The sequence below is a fragment of the Staurois parvus genome, unplaced genomic scaffold (genome assembly GCF_062004578.1).
Source record: "Staurois parvus isolate SC_StPar_1 unplaced genomic scaffold, SC_StPar_1.0 ptg000715l, whole genome shotgun sequence".
Classification (NCBI taxonomy): domain Eukaryota; kingdom Metazoa; phylum Chordata; class Amphibia; order Anura; family Ranidae; genus Staurois; species Staurois parvus.
Genome location: NW_028318511.1, coordinates 12,265,781 through 12,285,172, shown reverse-complemented (window position 1 = coordinate 12,285,172; position 19,392 = coordinate 12,265,781). Strand labels below are relative to the sequence as shown.

The window sequence follows — 19,392 nt, the reverse complement described above, 5'->3', positions numbered from 1 at the left end:
GTTATACATGTTACTTAGTGTGAGACTTTGTACAGCACAAACAATCATCCTTGGTCAAAGTCGCACTGTAAAGTCGCACGATTTTAAAGTTGCACACATGTGAACAGAGCCTTAGGGACACCCTACATTATGAGAGGGAAATATATTAAAACTGAAGCAGGCACTATCTGGGGCAGCTCTGTATAGCAACCAATCAGCTTTTATCTTTTATTTTCAAAGAGCAACTGAACAAGCTGTGGGGAAAAGCTGATTGGTTGGCACGCATAGCAGCTCCTGTTTTGATAGACTCCCCTCTGTATACACATTACTATAATATCATCACCAAAACTCATAAACTGAAAAGAAAATGACATGGGATCCGCCTCACTGAAAAAAAACCCCTGAGAAAACCTTAATTTCCGTAAATAAAGCTTTGAGAATCAAATGTTTCCGTCTCCAAGGCGACACGCTGGGACGGCTTTCTATTGGCGGTTCTGTAAAGGAAGCAGGAAGTGCAGTGGGTGGGTGTGGTATTAGAGCCGTCTGTCATTGGTCTGATATCTCTGCAGACGGAGGTAATTAGGAAGCGGTGATATCCTCGGAGAACATGGTGCTGCTAACCATCCTGAAGAAGCTGAAGCAGAAGGAGCGGGAGGTCCGCCTCCTCATGCTGTATCCTGTGTGTGGAGGGGGATGGGATCGGTCTGCTGGCTGGTAATGTTCTTCTGTATGTGGTGGCGATGTCTTCTCTGGTGTTACAGGCCATTCATACAGAAGCACCCAGCCCACTGCAGCTGCTAATGGAGTTCACGTCCAGCCGTGCCTAGAGGACAGCAAAAAGGCGGGAGGGAGGGTCAGGGCAAGCCTTGTCTACTAGTCCAGTGCCTGTACTGAGGGGAGGGGGAGGGGATTCGTGCTCATTCAGCACCCAGTCCCTCTATGTGCAGTCACAGGTACCTGGTATTTCTCTGCACTGCATAGCTGTGTGACTTTCTGCAACATGATTACATCATATCGCAACACCTGTAACTGTGCGCAAGCACCGCAACACATGTAACTGTGCGCAAACACCGCAACACACAAAAACACGTGCAACTGTGCGCAAACACCGCAACACATGTAATTGTGTGCAAACACCCGCAACACACAAAAACACGTAACGGTGCGCAAACACATGTAACTGTGTGCAAACACCGCAACACACAAAAACACATGTAACTGCGCAAACACTGCAACACATGTAACTGCGCAAACACCCTCAACACACAAAAACACATGTAACTCTGCGCAAACACCGCAACACACAAAAACACATGTAACTGCGCAAACACCCGCAACACACAAAAACACAAGTAACTGTGCGCAAACACCCGCAACACATGTAACTGCGCAAACACCCGCAACACATGTAACTGCGCAAACACCCGCAACACACAAAAACACGTAACGGTGCGCAAACACATGTAACTGTGTGCAAACACCGCAACACACAAAAACACATGTAACTGCGCAAACACTGCAACACATGTAACTGCGCAAACACCCTCAACACACAAAAACACATGTAACTCTGCGCAAACACCGCAACACACAAAAACACATGTAACTGCGCAAACACCCGCAACACACAAAAACACAAGTAACTGTGCGCAAACACCCGCAACACATGTAACTGCGCAAACACCCGCAACACATGTAACTGCGCAAACACCCGCAACACACAAAAACACATGTAACTGCGCAAACACCGCAACACATGTAACTGTGCGCAAACACCGCAACACACGAAAACACATGTAACTGTGCACAAACACCGCAACACACGAAAACACATGTAACTGTGCGCAAACACCGCAACACACAAAAACGGTTAACTGTATTGTTTACTTACAGACCTCTCCCCCATCAGTGATACTCGGCGATCACCGGCTGCTGATGTGGAATCTCCGGCCAGGACCCGGTTGATTGACAGCTGAGGCCCCAATGGCGGCCCAGGTAGGGCACACGCACTCCCTACCCGGAATTCAAAATCACGTGTGTGTATATATATATATATATATATGTGATTTTGCGCAGCCCTGCTGCCCTGTAGCAGTATTTTTGCTTTTGGGGCAGTGGGAAATCAGTTAAAAATGAGTGAGTTCCCGTAGGGCTTGTTTACATCGCATTCGCAGTGCGTTTCTTCAGCTGCACACATTTTCTGGAATTATATTTTTTTCACTAAGTTGCATTTACACGTGTTCATACACATTTGTGGTGCATTTGTGTTCGTTCATAGGTGTTTGCAGTGTGTTTGTGTGCATTTATGCATGTTTGTGGTGTGGAAAAATACAACATGCTGTATTTTATTTTTTTTTCTTAATGCACACAAAAGTAGTGCAGTGATGTAAACTAGGCTCATTGGAATTCATTCATTTTTCTTGCCTCTGCATTCATACTGCATTAATCCTGTGCTGAAAAACACACCTGACTGCATGTTGTGTGAATGAGCCCATAAAGTGCACTTTCACCTCATGTATGCCCTGGACTGGTTCTCTCCCCCCATCTAAGACCTTTAAAGTATTACAGAAATGCAGCAGAGAAAAATCAGGTCTTCTTCCCTGCCAGATAGAGCTGTGCTGCAAAGCTGTATACATTTCAGGACTGCATGGACAGAACTATAAATACATTTGCAGGTGAATCAGCTCCAATATGTCTGCAAAGAGTTTGCATGTTCTCCCTGTGTCTGCCAGGGTTTCCTCCATGTGCTCTGGTTTCCTCCCACAGTCCAAACACATGCTAGTAGGTTAATTGGCTCCTGTCTAAATTGGCCCTAGTATGTGTATGAATGAGAGTTAGGGACCTTAGATTGTACGCTCCTTGAGGGATAGGGACTGATGTGAATATACAATATATATGTAAAGCACTGCATAAATGGATGGCGCTATATAAGTACCTATAAAAAAATTAAATATATGTGTTCCATTTATGTATCTAGCGGTTTGCCTGGAGTTCAACTTTTAAAGTGATATTTTTTAAAATAAAACTTAAAACATATGCTCTCCCTAAAATATAGGTGTAAAATGATCTGAAAGGTGGAGTTAGTCTTTAAGTAAATCAACATTTAATATTGAGACTGTATAGTTCACATACACCTATTCAGTGGTATAAATAGATGTTTGTCCTTGACCGCTTCAATACTGGACGCTTTCACCCTTCCTGTCCAGGCCAATTTTCAGATTTCAGTGCTGTCACACTTTGAATGACAATTAGTCATGTAACACTACCCAAATTACATTTAACCCCCCCTCCCCGCCTTTTTTTTCTGTTAAAACTTAATATTTTATGTCAAAATATATTCTGGTACAGTTCTTTGGTAAATGGTCAGTGTGTATTTTTTAGTCTGTGTGAAAGTTATAGAGTCTACAAACTGGGATATATATGTACAGTGGGGATCGAAAGTTTGGGCACCCCAGCTAAAAATTTGTATTAATGTGCATAAAGAAGCCAAGGAAAGATGGAAAAATCTCCAAAAGGCATCAAATTACAGATTAGACATTCTTATAATATGTCAACAAAAGTTAGATTTTATTTCCATCATTTACACTTTCAAATAACAGAAAACAAAAAAATTACGTCTGCAAAAGTTTGGGCACCCTGCAGAATATATAGCATGCACTGCCCCCTTTGCAAAGCTGAGACCTGCCAGAGTCATGGATTGTTCTCAATCATCATCTGGGAAGACCAGGTTATGTCAATCTCAAAGGTTTTAAATGCCCAGACTCATCTGACCTTGCCCCAACAATCAGCACCATGGGTTCTTCTAAGCAGTTGTCTAGAAAACTGAAACTGAAAATAGTTGACGCTCACAAAGCTGGAGAAGGCTATATGAAGATAGCAAAGCGTTTTCAGATGTCAATATCCTCTGTGCGGAATGTAATTAAGAAATGGCAGTCATCAGGAACAGTGGAAGTTAAAGCAAGATCTGGAAGACCAAGAAAAATATCAGACAGAACAGCTCGCAGGATTGTGAGAAAAACAATTCAAAACCCACGTTTGACTGCACGATCCCTCCAGAAAGATCTGGCAGACACTGGAGTTGTGGTACACTATTCCACTATAAAGAGATACTTGTACAAATATGGTCTTCATGGAAGAGTCATCAGAAGAAAACCTCTTCTACATCCTCACCACAAAAATCATCGTTTGAACTTTGCAAATGAACATATAGACAAGCCTGATGCATTTTGGAAACAAGTTCTGTGGACCGATGAGGTTAAAATTGAACTTTTTGGCCGGAATGAGAAAAGGTACGATTGGAGAAGAAGGGGCACAGAATTTAATGAAAAGAACCTCTGTCCAACTGTTAAGCATGGGGTTGGATCAATCATGCTTTGGGGTTGTGTTGCAGCCAGTGGCACAGGGAACATCTCACGAGTAGAAGGAAAAATGGATTCAATAAAATTTCAGCAAATTTTGGATGGTAACTTGATGCCATCTGTGAAAAAGCTGAAGTTAAAGAAAGAATGGCTTCTACAAATGGATAATGATCCTAAACACACCTCGAAATCCATGGGGGATTACATCAAGAGGCGTAAACTGAAGGTTTTGCCATGGCCTTCACAATCTCCTGACCTCAACATAATTGAAAATCTATGGATAGACCTTAAAAGAGCAGTGCGTGACAGACAGCCCAGAAATCTCAAAGAACTGGAAGACTTGTAAGGAAGAATGGGCAAAGATACCTCAAACAAGAATTGAAAGACTCTTGGCTGGCTACAAAAAGCGCTTACAAGCTGTGATACTTGCCAAAGGGGGCAGTACAAGATATTAACTCTGCAGGGTGCCCAAACTTTTGCAGACGCCATTTTTTTGTTTTCGGTTATTTTGAAAGTGTAAATGATGGAAATAAAATCTAACTTTTGTTGACATATTATAAGAATGTCTAATCTGTAATTTGATGCCTTTTGGATATTTTTCCATCGTTCCTTGGCTTCTTTATGCACATTAATACAAATTTTTAACTGGGGTGCCCAAACTTTCGATCCCCACTGTATATGTATATGAAAATTGATCATTCCTAATGTGCTGATCTCATTTCTTGAGGCCCTAAAATGCCAGGACAGTACAACAACCCTCCAAATGACCCCTTTATGGCACGTAGACATCCCAAGGTATTTAGTGAGGAAAAAAAATCCTTTTTTAAACAATTTTTTTTTTACTTTTACACACTGTGACCAGAGCAATACAGCATCCCCATAGTGACACTGTACTACTCTGGGGCGGTGATCAAGATTTTTTCCTTTTACTTATTACTGTGATGATCGTTGTAATTAGCAATCTCTAATACTGTTCAAAGGTTTCATTCATGAAACCTTGCTTACTACTGTAATGGGCCACATCTGTCACAAGGTCCACTGTGATTGTAAGCATTACCTTCAAAGGAGGCTTTAAATACCTGCTGCTCATGCTGCTAAACACTCCTCTTTGAAGTGAAATCACTGAAGTTTCTTCAGAAACCAACACTTATCAGAAGGGTCCATCTCCTGTGCCCACCATGTCATTTGTATTGGACAGTAATTAACCTCCCTAGCGGTATGATTATTTCAGATTTTTGGTGCTGAAAGCGGTACCATTTTTTTGCATGGAAATATGTTTTTTTTGTTTTTTTTATTGTAGGCCTGTAATTTAGGAATAACTCACTGAAATCTGTCCGAACAAATGCTGCACACGCTTTTTGATGTTCCCCTTCGTGAATACCTTTGTTACCGACAGATTAGACACTTTTTTGAATCACATTTTGGCCTTATACCATCTTCTCCGGTTTCTCTTTTTGAACGTACCAGCCGTGACTGCCCTAGGGGAAGGGGCCTTATTTCTAACTTTTATCACCAATCTTTGCTTTGTCTTTTTCATACGCCTCCTTTATACCGACAACGGTGGGAGGAGGATAGTGGCAGCACTTTTTCGGATGAGGATTGGGATTCCATGGTGGATAATATATGTAAAGGTTCTCGATCTCTTTCTGTTCGTTAGACAGCCCTTAAAGTTTTAACTAGATGGTATTATACCCCATCGAGACTACATAGATTGTTCCCACAAACGTCCCCTCTATGTTTTCGGGGCTGTGGCCTTACAGGCACTTTGGTGCATTTATTTTGGGACTCCATTTCATTGATTTGGTACAGGATATCCGAGGTGGCTACCTCACTGGCGGGTACCCCAGTACGCTTTTCTATACAGACCTGTCTATTGGGGGCTCACATCCCAGGGGTCCCAGATGCCATTATGAGATTGATACATACTATGTGTATTGCCACTTTATGGTCTATTGCCTTACATTGGAGGTCCAATGCTGTGCCTTTGGCCTCCATTTTACACAGAATTGATGCAGTAATGCTCATGGAACGCATTCCTTATACTCTGCTGGATAAGATGCACTTATTTGATAAAATATGGGAATCATGGAGGGATTATAGACATTTATTGCATGATTAACACCGTTTCCAGTGAAGAGTTACTGACAAATGCAGTTGACAGATGTCTCATTCAACCTATCTCATCACTAACGTATCTCATGTACTTGCAATCTACTTTTTTTTCTGTTTCTTCTCTTTCTTACTACAATAGACTTTTCTGAATTGTACTGTTCATAAGTGCCTTGTTTTTTTCTATCCATATAATCTGAAAATGTGTTGTTTTACTGTCTACCTTTTTTCAATAAAATCGTTTGTAAACAAAAAAATCTGTCCGAACAAGAGTCTAGTAAACATCCCAGGTATGATAAAACTTGAAACACAAAATCATAAATTATAATTTAATAAATAATCATAAAAAATAATAATAAATTTAATTCAATAATATAATCAAACCAAAAACGCTGAAATTTGAAATATAGCGCCAAGTTCGCACATCGCTGAGCAAAGTCGCAGAATCGTTTTCAGTGTCTGATGACGAATTTCCCCACGAATCATCACTCAATTCTGCAAGTGGTTCTGATTTACTATCGCTGTTCTCTAGCCGGTCTAAAACTGCTTTTGACCTAAAGGGACGCTTTTTGGACGTCATGGACTTTTCTAAGTTTCCAGGCAGAAAGAACAGTCACAATGCAGGCAGGGCACAGGACAAAGCAATAGGGACAAAATGTATGTGAAATGTTTTGAAACAGCAATGTTGTACTATGTAATAATCATTTTTTTAAAAAATTAAATTTTTAAAAAATTTCAAATTTGCCGCCGGTTCCGGCGCCCGTACGTCCCCACGTCACAGGGACCAGAACACGGAAGCCGGATGCCGGCATTGGCCGGAGGAGATGGCTGGGGACGCCGCAGGGGACACATCGCGGGAGCGAAGGACAAGGTAAGTGCTGCAGGGACTCCCTATGTAACGCTGCATGGTAAGCCCGAGTGTAGTTCGGGGTTACCGCTTTTGGTACTGAAACTCTAACCCGAGCTACACTCGGGAATACCTTCAGGGAGGTTAAATGAACACTTCAACACCTTTTACATTTTCTTTATGAAAACAAAAATCCAACAATGTTACAAAAACTATAGCCTTGATTATCATGTATATGTAGCAAGCAAATTTATGTTTTGTTTGTTTCCTTAACCTGTTCTCACTGCAGAGGTTTAGATAATGCTGGAAAGACTACAATTCTGAAGAAGTTTAATGGTGAAGATATAAATACAATTTCTCCAACATTAGGATTCAATATTAAAACACTGGAGCACAGAGGGTAACATAACTATTTTCTTTATTTTTATATTCTGCTGTCTTGTTCTGCTGTGTACTCGGTGAATGGTACCATCTAGTTTCTCCTTTTCCCCTCATTTTAAATAATTTTACTTGCTTAGATTGTAATATTATATATTAAGAATTGTGTATATAAATACTGGATAATAATTAATAAATATATATGTGTGTGTATATATATATCCCCCAGCCATGGCACCACCTGCCATGTTCTCACTGTGCTTGCGTGGGTTTCCTCCGGGTTCTCTGGTTTCCTCCCACACTCCAAAGACATGCTGGTAGGTTAATTGGCTCCTGTCTAATTGGCCCTAGTATGTGTATGCATGAATGTGAGTTAGGGACCTTAGATTGTACACCCCTTGAGGTTAGGGACTGATGTGAATGTACAATATATATAAAAGCGCTGCGTAAATTGACAGCACTATATAAGTACCTGTAATAAATAAATATGTGTGTGTATGTATGTGTGTGTGTGTATGTATATGTATATATGTGTGTGTGTGTGTATATGTGTGTGTATATATATATATATATATATATATTATAATTTGTTTTTTTTTTTTTGATTGCCAAAAGTATTGGGATGCCTGCCTTTACTTACACACACACGAACATTAATGGTGTCCTTTGCAGCTATAACAGCTTCAACTCCTCTGGGAAGGCTGTCCACAAGGTTTAGGAGTGTGTCTACGAGAAGGTTTGACCATTCTTCCAGAAATGCATTTGTAAGGTCACTGATGTCGGATGAGAAGGCCTGGCTCGCACTCTCCACTCTAATTAATCCCAAAGGTGTTTTATCGGGTTGAGGTCAGGACTCTATGCAGGCCAATCAAGTTCCTCCACCCCAGACTTGCTCATCCATGTCTTTATGGACCTTGCTTTGTGCACTGGTGTGCAGTCATGTTGGAACAGGAAGGGCCCATCCCCAAACTCTTCCCACAAAGTTGGGAGCATGAAATTGTCCAAAATGTCTTGGTATGCTGACACCTTAAGAGTTCCCTTCACTGGAACTAAGGGGCCCAAACCCAACCCCTGAAAAACAACCCCACACCATAATCCCCCCCCCCCCTCCACCAAACTTTACACTTGGCACAGTACAGTCAGGCAAGTGCCATTCTTACCTGGCAACTGCCAAACCCAGACACGTCCATCGGGTTGCCAGACAGAGAAGCGTGATTTGTCACTCCAGAGAACACGTCTCTACTGCTTCAGAGTCCAGTGGCAGCGTGTTTTACACCATTGCATCCGACGCTTTGCAGTGCACTTGGTGATATAAGGCTTAGATGCAACTGCCCGGCCATGGAAACCCATTCCATGAAGCTCTCTTTGCACTATTGTTGTGCTAATCTGAAGGCCACATGAAGTTTGGAGGTCTTTATTGACTCTCTAGACAGTTGGCAACTTCTGTGCACTGGTTTCTTCACAGTGAGAGCTGTTAAAATGTGGAATAGACTCCATCAAGAGTTGGTTCTGGTCAGCTCAGTGGATTGCTTTAAAAAAGGCCTGGATTCTTTCTTAGATACACATAATATAACTGGATACTAACATTTATAGGTAAAGTTGATCCAGGGAATACCCGATTGCCTCTCGGGGATCAGGAAGGAATTTTTTTCCCAGCAGGAGCAAATTGGATCATGCTTTGCTGGTTTTTTTTTTACCTTCCTCTGGATCAACTGTGGGTATAGGATTATAACTTTTTTTTTATGGTTAAACTGGATGGACTATCGTCTTTTTTCAGCCAGACTAACTATGTAATTTGGAGTTTTTCAAAGCAACATATGCCGACCACGAGAGTGGGAGGCATGGAAATTTGGTGAATGCACACCCAGAAGGGGGAACGTTTTTTTCTGGGTATAGGATTATAACTTTTTTTTTTTCTTTTCGATGGTTGAACTGGATGGACTTTTGTCTTTTTTCAGCCAGACTAACTATGTAACTCTGCGCTTCAGCATGCAATGACCCTGCTCTGTCATTTTACGTGGCCTACCACTTTGTGACTGAGTTGCTGTTCCCAGTTGCTTCCACTTTGTTATAATACCACTAACAATTGACCGTGGATTGTTTAGTAGCAAGGAAATTTCACAGATATATGTACTGCACAGGTGGCAACCTATCACGGTACCATGCTTGAATTCACTGAGCTTCTGAGAGCGACCCTTTCTTTCACAAATGGTTGTTGAAGCAGTCTGCATGCCTAGGTGCTTGATTATATACAACTGTGTGTGTGTTTGTTTACCATCTTTTATGGACTGTGTCTTGCTTTGTCATGGCATTCAATTTTTGCGAAGTCCTCTGACCATGTGGTTATTATTTATGTTTAACTTTTGTACTTTTTTTTTCTGTAGATTCAAGCTGAACATGTGGGATGTTGGAGGACAGAAATCTTTGCGATCCTATTGGAGGAATTACTTTGAGAGTACGGATGGTTTGATCTGGGTGGTTGACAGTGCAGACCGTGCACGATTGCAGGATTGTGCACAAGAACTAGCTGGGCTTTTACTGGAAGAGGTGGGTGCATAATGACAGTCTTGTCTGGTGATATACACTCCATTATTGTCTTTCAGTAGAGCAACATAGAATAGAAGGAACTGTTCCAACAACACAGTGGGAATTTATAGATCAAGCAACTTCAGCTGTGACTGAATGTAATATTTTGGCAGATACATTTTAGATGTGTTGCTAACAGAAATATGATTTAATTCTTATACTTAGGATGACCTTAGGTATCTTACACATGATAATGATTAGGAAAGATAACGTTGTTCCTTACATTTTCATGTTTGTTATAGCAAATTTCAAAATGTGGACATCTCAGTTTTGGATACTTGAATGCACTTTCCATCCAAGTGGAAATGTGTTTTAAATGCATGTTGGTGTGCATTGTACTGCACTTTACATTGCACATTGAGTCACATAATGCATGTCAGCACTCATAACGCATGTTGACGGGCCTTGATGTGTTTCCTATAATTCCAGTGGAGGAAGTATCAGACTAAACAGCAAAGTGTGAATCCAGCCTTAATTATTGATATACTATCTTGTGGAGTTCAGTAACCTCTGTTTGAAAAAACCTTAAAAGTGAAAATCCACAATTTGATGGACTATATTAAAAGTGAAAATTTATTTAAAGTGATGTTAAACTCAAAAATGTAACATATTGCAGCTTTGCAATTCTGAAATGTTTATGATTTTTTGTTTCCCTTGACTTTCACCTGGTGCTCTAGCCAGTAACACATTTTCTGTGTTAGGGTGTCTCCAGTCTGTATGGAGGAGCAACAGAGAGACCTTTTGGACAGCAGCATTGTCAGTGTTAGGAGAGGGTAGTGTTTGATGGACCAACAAATTTAGAAGGAATTGACAGACAAATTAAAGCCAATCTCCATCTAACATATTTCTTTAAGCAGTTACATCCAGTTTTTTTTTTTTTTGTCCTCTGTGAATAAAGATTCTAAATAAATTAATTAAAGTTGACCATTCTAATCACCTTTCTCAGTGTTAAATTGTCTCAACCTTTTAACTGCCACTTTTGCTGGACAGCTTGGTCTGTTGGAAAACAGACTTCTGGCTGGATTAACAAGTGAAATTGCAGGTAAAATAAAAAATAAAAATAAAAATGGGAATGTTAAACTCCAATAATACGTTTTTGGTTTAACCACTTGCCCTCCAGAGGATTTCCTACCCTTCCTGACCAGGCGATTTTTTTGCGTTACGGCTCTGCGTTACTTTAACTGACAATTGCAATGCTGCACCCAAATGAAATTTACATCCTTTTTTTTTTCCTATGAATAGCGCTTTCTTTTGATGGTATTTGATTGCCTGTGCATTTTAAATTTTTTGTGCTATTAAAAAAAAAAAAAAAGAGAGAGAGAACTTTTTCCTATTAAACATGTCCAGTAAAAAAAATTAAATCAAATTTCATCATAAATTTAGGCCAAAATGTATTCTGCGACATGTCTTTGCTAAAAAAAAAAAAAATCCCCAATACATGTAAATTAATTGATTTACATGAAAGTTATAGCGTTTACAAATGCCGGTGTATATATACTGGGATTTTTTTGTTATTTTTGCTAGTAATGGTGACGAGTAATGCTCGTGTGTGTATATATACGTGATTTTGCACACCCCTGCTGCTCTGTAGCAGTATATTTGCATTTATTATTTTTGGTTGCAGGAGCCTGTAAAGCATTGCACCAGCCATTAGCAGATCGCTGGTGCCATGCTGGTTTCCTGCAGACCTGTCAGTATATCTGCTTGCCTGTATAGATGTAACGTTCTCAAAAGTGGACTTATTCTTTAATATTTAAGGGCTTGTTCACACCATATGTGCAGAAAAATGAATGGAAACTGACATGCAGATTTCACTTGCAGTGATATCAGTACATCTGTTTTCATGCACGTTTCAGTGAGTTTTATACACGTTGCAGATTTCTGCACAGAAAAAATCTGCATGTGATACTAATGTTACTAATAATGTAAAGTGCTGAGCAAACTGTTGGCGCTATATAAATCCTGTATAATAATAATGTTGTGGTGTGAACAGGGCATATAGAGAACAATTATTTTTGTTGTGCCCTTGCAGAACACGTGAGAAACTGATGTCTCTAAAGCTCAACTAAACTGTCAATTTAAGGCAGAACTAAAGTCAACATTAAAAAATTATAAATAGGTTATTTATTGCAAAAAAAAGCAAGCTATGTCTATTCTAGAATAAAATAAGCATGCCTGCTTGCTTGCAATGTTCTGTAAAATGTACTCTGAGCTACGCATGTACAACTCCCTTTACATTTCTGGCATGGTGTCTGTCGGGATGACTGAGCTCATGCGCATTCGCTGGAGTTGCATCACATTGCATTGGCCAGTCAAGACAGCCGAAGACCAGCACCTGGAGGAAGCTGGTAATATATTGCTGGCGGGGGATTGTGGAGAAGAAGTATTACAGACTTTAATTCCACTTTAAATTCGCTAAATACATTCCAGGTGCATCAAAACAAAAGGTGTGCAAAGTCTTAGTTTTCTTTAGAAGGCAGCCATAGCCTAAGTAGAAAACCCTGTCTCCTGCCAGCATACTGCAGTTTGTGACCCTTGCTCTATGTGGGAAAGTATTGGTCTCTGCAGAGGTCTAACATGCCCCTTGCTGAGACAGACCCTGAGCTTTCCAACCAGTGTCAGAGCTATAGGTCTGATTCAAAGGGGGTATGTAGAACCTCTGCAAGGGGACACTCTTTTCTACTTACACATTGACTGCTTTTGAAAACAAACTTATTGAACACTTCTTTGTTTTGATGCACTTAGAATGTGTTTAACTGGCTTAAAGGATGAGTTCACATTTGTAAAAGAAAATAACAAATTCACATAATTTTGCAGGTAAACAAAAATGTGCATTTATTATTTTTTTTACTCTGAGCCTGCAAACCATTGCACCCACGATCAGCAGATCATGGGTGCTATACAGGGCTCTTGCAGACTGTCTGTGTAATCTGTCTGCTCATACTTCATTACACACAGACAGGAAGAAACTATGAACTATCTAGAGTAGTCAACAATGCCCTGGAAGTTCATTGAAAACTTCCAAGCCGACAGCTGCAAAGGCTGTCAGAACTCATAGAATGATTTATGGGGCTAGGCAGATGGGGCCCCAGCCCAGGGGGAGAAAATCCCAGCCTCCAATCCCCCCCCCCCCCCCTCCCCCCTTCTCTGCTCGCTGTCAAAACGGGGGGGATCGGGGAGGTGTGGGGACAGCTGCATCTGACATGTTACACCCTAAATATGAATGTAACATGTCACTAAAGGTGACCTTATCCTTTAAACTGATGGCCCAATTGGGCTTTAAGGATTTGGCGCTTAATCTGGATATTACTCTGATACGGCTGATAAGATTCTAAAGGTTTTCCAGATTCTTTTAGTACTGGGAATAATGGAATGTGAAACATCTGGCAGACCCTGAGCGACTGTTGTGCCACAGGGACCTGCTGCAGTGTTCTTTCCAGTATAGCCTGGAAACTGACATGGAACATGCATGATAAAGTCTTCATTTTCCTTTATCCATAGAAAAGGAAATTATTTGTTGCAAAAAGTTTCTAACCTACCGCAATTATGTACATCACATTTTTGCCTACTGTAAGTCATTCTATTTTTTTTCCTTTTTCTGTATTTCCCCCTCTTCAGAGGTTAGCAGGAGCAACATTGCTGGTTTTCGCCAATAAACAAGATTTGCCCGGTGCATTATCAAAAGATGCCATCCGAGAGGTAAGTTGTGTTTTTTGTATGAAAATGCTCAAATCATTACTGTAAAAAGTACATGATCTTAAGTAGAGATGAGCGAATTATTCAAAAATTCGATTCGGCTGATTCGCCGAATTTGAGGAAGAAATTCGATTCGATGCGAATTTATTCGCTACGAATTTAACTTATAAAAAGGGTTTCTAGGCTTCAGAGAGCCTTTATATTAGTGCAGAACACTGTACCTTTAATTTAAATGCCCTTGGAGATGAGGAAGAAGGAGAAGGATGAGAAGGAGAAGGATGAGAAGGAGAAGGATGAGAAGGAGAAGGATGAGAAGGAGAAGGATGAGAAGGAGAAGGATGAGAAGGAGAAGGATGAGAAGGAGAAGGATGAGAAGAAGGAGAAGGATGAGAAGAAGGAGAAGGATGAGAAGAAGGAGAAGGATGAGAAGAAGGAGAAGGATGAGAAGAAGGAGAAGGATGAGAAGAAGGAGAAGGATGAGGAGAAGGAGAAGGATGAGGAGAAGGAGAAGGATGAGGAGAAGGAGAAGGATGAGAAGGAGAATTCCAAGCCGGCAAAAAGTGTATCTGCAGAGCTCCGCTATTTCTTAGCGGAGCTCTGCAGATACACTTTTTACCGGCTTGGAATTCTTCTTATTTTCATCCTACTTCTTCTTCTTCTACTTCTTCTTCTTCATCCTCATCCTCTTCTTCTGAGGATGAAGAAGAAGGATGAAAATAAGAAGAATTCCAAGCCGGCAAAAAGTGTATCTGCAGAGCTCCGCTAAGTGTATCTGCAGAGCTCCGCTATTTCTGACAGTTCTCTGACATTCACTCCATACAGCGGTTGAAACATTGTATCTATTTGTTTCCATAAATGGAAACAAATAGATACAATGTTTCATCCGCTGTATGGAGTGAATGTCAGAGAACTGTCAGAAATAGCGGAGCTCTGCAGATACACTTAGCGGAGCTCTGCAGATACACTTTTTGCCGGCTTGGAATTCTTATTTTCCTCCTCCTCCTCCTCCCTCCTCCCTCCTCCTCCTCCTCCTTCTTCTTCAAAAGATGATTCTTCTTTTCATTCTTCTTTTCATTCTTCTTTTCATTCTTCTTTTCATTCTTCTTTTCATTCTTCTTTTCATGAAGAAGAATGAAGAGAAGAAGAAGAATGAAGAGAAGAAGAAGAATGAAGAGAAGAAGAAGAATGAAGAGAAGAAGAAGAATGAAGAGAAGAAGAAGAATGAAGAGAAGAAGAATGAAGAGAAGAATGAAAAGATTCTTCTTCTTTTCATTCTTATTCTTCTTTTCATTCTTTTCATTCTTCTTTTCATGAAGAAGAAAAGAAGAATGAAAAGAAGAATGAAAAGAAGAAGAAGAAGAATGAAAAGAAGAAGAAGAATGAAAAGAAGAAGAAGAATGAAAAGAAGAAGAAGAATGAAAAGAAGAAGAAGAATGAAAAGAAGAAGAAGAATGAAAAGAAGAAGAAGAATGAAAAGAAGAAGAATGAAAAGATTCTTCTTCTTTTCATTCTTCTTCTTCTTTTCATTCTTCTTCTTCTTTTCATTCTTCTTCTTCTTTTCATTCTTCTTCTTCTTTTCATTCTTCTTCTTCTTTTCATTCTTCTTCTTTTCATTCTTCTTCTTCTTCTTTTCATTCTTCTTCTTCTTCTTCTTCTTTTCATTCTTCTTCTTCTTCTTTTCCTTCTTCTTCTTCTTCTTCTTCTTCTTTTCCTTCTTCTTCTTCTTCTTCTTCTTCTTTTCCTTCTTCTTCTTCTTCTTTTCATTCTTCTCCTTCTTCTTCTTCTTTTCATTCTTCTTCTTCTTTTCCTTCTTCTTTTCCTTCTTCTTCTTCTTCTTCTTCTTCTTCTTCTTCTTCTTCTTTTCATTCTTCTTCTTCTTCTTTTCATTCTTCTTCTTCTTCTTTTCATTCTTCTTTTCATTCTTCTTCTTCTTCTTCTTCTTTTCATTCTTCTTCTTCTTCTTCTTCTTTTCATTCTTCTTCTTCTTCTTCTTTTCATTCTTCTTCTTCTTCTTTTCATTCTTTTCCTTCTTCTTCTTCTTTTCATTCTTCTTTTCCTTCTTCTTCTTCTTCTTCTTCTTCTTCTTCTTCTTCTTCTTCTTTTCATTCTTCTTCTTCTTCTTTTCATTCTTCTTTTCATTCTTCTTCTTCTTCTTCTTTTCATTCTTCTTCTTCTTCTTCTTCTTTTCATTCTTCTTCTTCTTCTTCTTCTTTTCATTCTTTTCCTTCTTCTTTTCATTCTTTTCCTTCTTCTTTTCATTCTTCTTCTTTTCCTTCTTCTTCTTTTCATTCTTCTTCTTTTCATTCTTCTTCTCATTCTTCTTCTTTTCATTCTTCTCATTCTTCTTCTTTTCATTCTTCTCATTCTTCTTCTTTTCATTCTTCTTTTCATTCTTCTTCTTTTCATTCTTCTTTTCATTCTTCTTCTTTTCATTCTTCTTTTCATTCTTCTTCTTTTCATTCTTCTCATTCTTCTTTTCATTCTTGAAGAAGAATGAAAAGAAGAAGAATGAAAAGAAGAATGAGAAGAATGAAAAGATTTTTCTTCTTCTTTTCATTCTTCTTCTTCTTTTCATTCTTCTTCTTTTCATGAAGAAGAATGAGAAGAATGAAAAGAAGAAGAATGAAAAGAAGAATGAAAAGAAGAAGAAGAATGAAAAGAAGAATGAAAAGATTCTTCTTCTTTTCATTCTTTTCATTCTCATTCTTCTTCTCATTCTTCTTCTCATTCTTCTTTTCATTCTTCTTTTCATTCTTCTTTTCATTCTTCTTCTTCTTCTCATTCTTCTTTTCATTCTTCTTCTTCCTCTTCTTTTCATTCTTCTTCTTCCTCTTCTTTTCATTCTTCTCATTCTTCTTCTCATTCTTCTTCTCATTCTTCTTCTCATTCTTCTTCTCATTCTTCTTCTCATTCTTCTTCTCATTCTTCTTCTCATTCTTCTTCTCATTCTTCTTCTCATTCTTCTTCTCATTCTTCTTTTCATGAAGAAGAAAAGAAGAATGAAAAGAAGAATGAAAAGAAGAAGTATTCCAGTACAGCAAAAAGTGTATCTGCAGAGAGCTCCGCTATTTCTGACAGTTCTCTGACAGTTCCTTCACATTTACAGCGGTTGAAACATTGTATCTATTTCCGAGTAAAAACATCTGTATCCTAAATGGAAACAAATAGATACAATGTTTCAACCGCTGTACATGTGAAGGAACTGTCAGAGAACTGTCAGAAATAGCGGAGCTCTCTGCAGGGACACTTTTGCCGGCTGATCGGGAAAAATCCGATTCGCGCACCCGAAGTATGCTAATATTCGGATTCGCCGCGAATCAAATTTTTCCTGAAATTCGAAACGAATTCCACTTCGCCTGGTTCGATTCGCTCATCTCTAATCTTAAGTAATAATCAATGCAAACTGCAGGAACCCAAAACAACCAGTCATATTTCACCTTCCATTTTATATCTTTCACAAATATTAACCACTTTCCCTCCAGAGGATTTATCCCCCTTCCTGACCTGGCCTTTGAGCTATACGGCGCTGCGTTACTTTAACTTACTATTGCGTGGACATGCAAAGCTGTACATAAATGAAATTTATGTAATTTTTTTTCTCCCACAAATGTAGCTTTCTTTTGGTGGTATTTGATCACCTCTGCGTTTTTTTTGTTTTTTGTTTTTTTGCGCTATAAACAAAAAACTACAATTTTGAAAAAAAAAACAATATTTTTGACTTTTTGCTATAAAACATATCCAAAAAAAATGTTATCAAATTTCTTCATAAATTTAGGCCAAAATGTATACTGCTACATGTCTTTACTAAAAATATCCCAATACATGTAAATTAATTGGTTTATAATGAAAGTTAGAGCGTCTACAAATGGTGGTGTATATACTGGAATTTTTATTTCTGCGGTGACTTATAGCGGGACTGCCATGGGCTGTCTGACACTGGGTGGCAACTGGCTAACTGCCACTGACATCCCCAGTGACACTAATACAGTGATCAGTGCTAATAAAAAGCACTGACACTGTACTGTAGACACTTGGCAGGAAGGGGTTAACATCTGGGGTGATCAAAGGGTTAACTGCGTGCGCTTGCTGTGTTTTACTAGGGAGATACAAAACAGCATGTCTATGCTGACAGTAGAGACCTGTGTTGTTTACATACAGGTCTCTCTCCCCTTTCGCTTTACCCGACGATCACCGAGTGCCAGCTGGGACCCAGTGACTGACATCCCTAGCTGCAAATAGCAGTGCGGGCAGGGCAGCGTGCGTGCATCCTACCCGTAAATGCAAATCACGTGTATGTATGTGTATATGTGATTTCCCACAGCTCTGCCACCTTGTAGCAGTACTTCTACTACAGGGCGGCGGGAAAGTGGTTAAAGATCATTTGTTATACTTTAATTATTGCATGAAACCATCAAGTAAGAGATGGGGGTAACACTGTACATTGCTGTCTGTTTTTTTTTTTTCTGCAGGCATTGGAGCTGGAAAACATTAAGACCCACCACTGGTGTATACAAGGATGTAGTGCAGTGACGGGAGACAACCTCCTGATAGGGATAGACTGGCTATTGGATGACATCTCCAGCCGAATCTTTACAGCTGACTGAAGGAAACCTGGTAGAAGAAACAAAGCAAGTGGTTAAAGAGAGCATAAGCCTTATTTATTTAATATTTATTCAGCTGATTAAAATCATAACACAGCTATGGCAGTCAGGCATTACTAAGTGTTAAGCAGGTTTTGTAACAAGAAGGGAGTCAAAAGTGGTGCAAATACTTCACTAACACAGAAGCTCTAGGAGTCGGATATACCATTCTATAATAACTTCTTAAACACATCATTAATGATGATTATAGCACAGTACAAGAACCAAATAAGAAAATGTCACTGGAGGATTTATCTGGGCTTTTCTTAGAGCCACCCACCAAAACATTGGCAAAAATCTGTGCAGGTCATCATACACCAAGCCAGTTCAAAGTTGATACTACATAGCTGTGTCTTAGGAATTAATACAACATTTTGGCAGCTGCAGACTCATTTACAATACAAAAACAAGGACCAGTGCAGAAAAGTGTTTCAATACCTTTTAAACATTAGATAATCACAGTCATTGTAATGTGTTTGTGATGTCTGTGGGGTACCACGGACCTTGGCAAACATTCTGCCAAAAAGTCTTTGTTGGTTTTCTTTAGAAAGCAGCCACAGTATAAAAGCCTACCCCTGCCACCATGCTGCAGAAGAGAGATTACTGTAACCACAAAGTGCAAGTGCTAGACTTTTCTACTTTGGCCATGGCAGCTTTTTTAAAAAAAATTAACTATAAGAAATTGCATACCTTTTTTGACCTAGAACATATTTTAGCCAATTTAAAGCAGAAATAACCCCCCCCCCCATCCCTTTCAGCCAATGAAGCTGCCATCTTAGCTTCTGTTTTGATCTGCAAC

General features: G+C 39.4%; 1 protein-coding gene across 1 annotated transcript; it reads left to right on the top strand.

The window, feature by feature from the left end:
• Positions 1-496: 496 nt before the first annotated feature.
• Positions 497-18,652, top strand: ARL2 (ARF like GTPase 2). The gene is made up of 5 exons (XM_089653616.1): positions 497-651; positions 7,583-7,693; positions 10,056-10,218; positions 13,876-13,956; positions 18,423-18,652. Exons 1-5 carry the CDS (start codon positions 587-589, stop codon positions 18,555-18,557), a joined length of 555 nt encoding a protein of 184 aa, XP_089509742.1. The 5' UTR covers positions 497-586; the 3' UTR covers positions 18,558-18,652.
• The last annotated feature ends 740 nt before the right edge of the window (positions 18,653-19,392 follow it).

Coding starts and splice junctions, on each gene's coding strand:
- ARL2 (XM_089653616.1), top strand. CDS start 587: ATGGTGCTGCTAACCATCCTGAAGAAGCTGAAGCAGAAGGAGCGGGAG. Junction 10,219..13,875: donor CTGGGCTTTTACTGGAAGAG/GTGGGTGCATAA, acceptor CCCCCTCTTCAG/AGGTTAGCAGGAGCAACATT. Junction 13,957..18,422: donor CAAAAGATGCCATCCGAGAG/GTAAGTTGTGTT, acceptor TTTTTTCTGCAG/GCATTGGAGCTGGAAAACAT.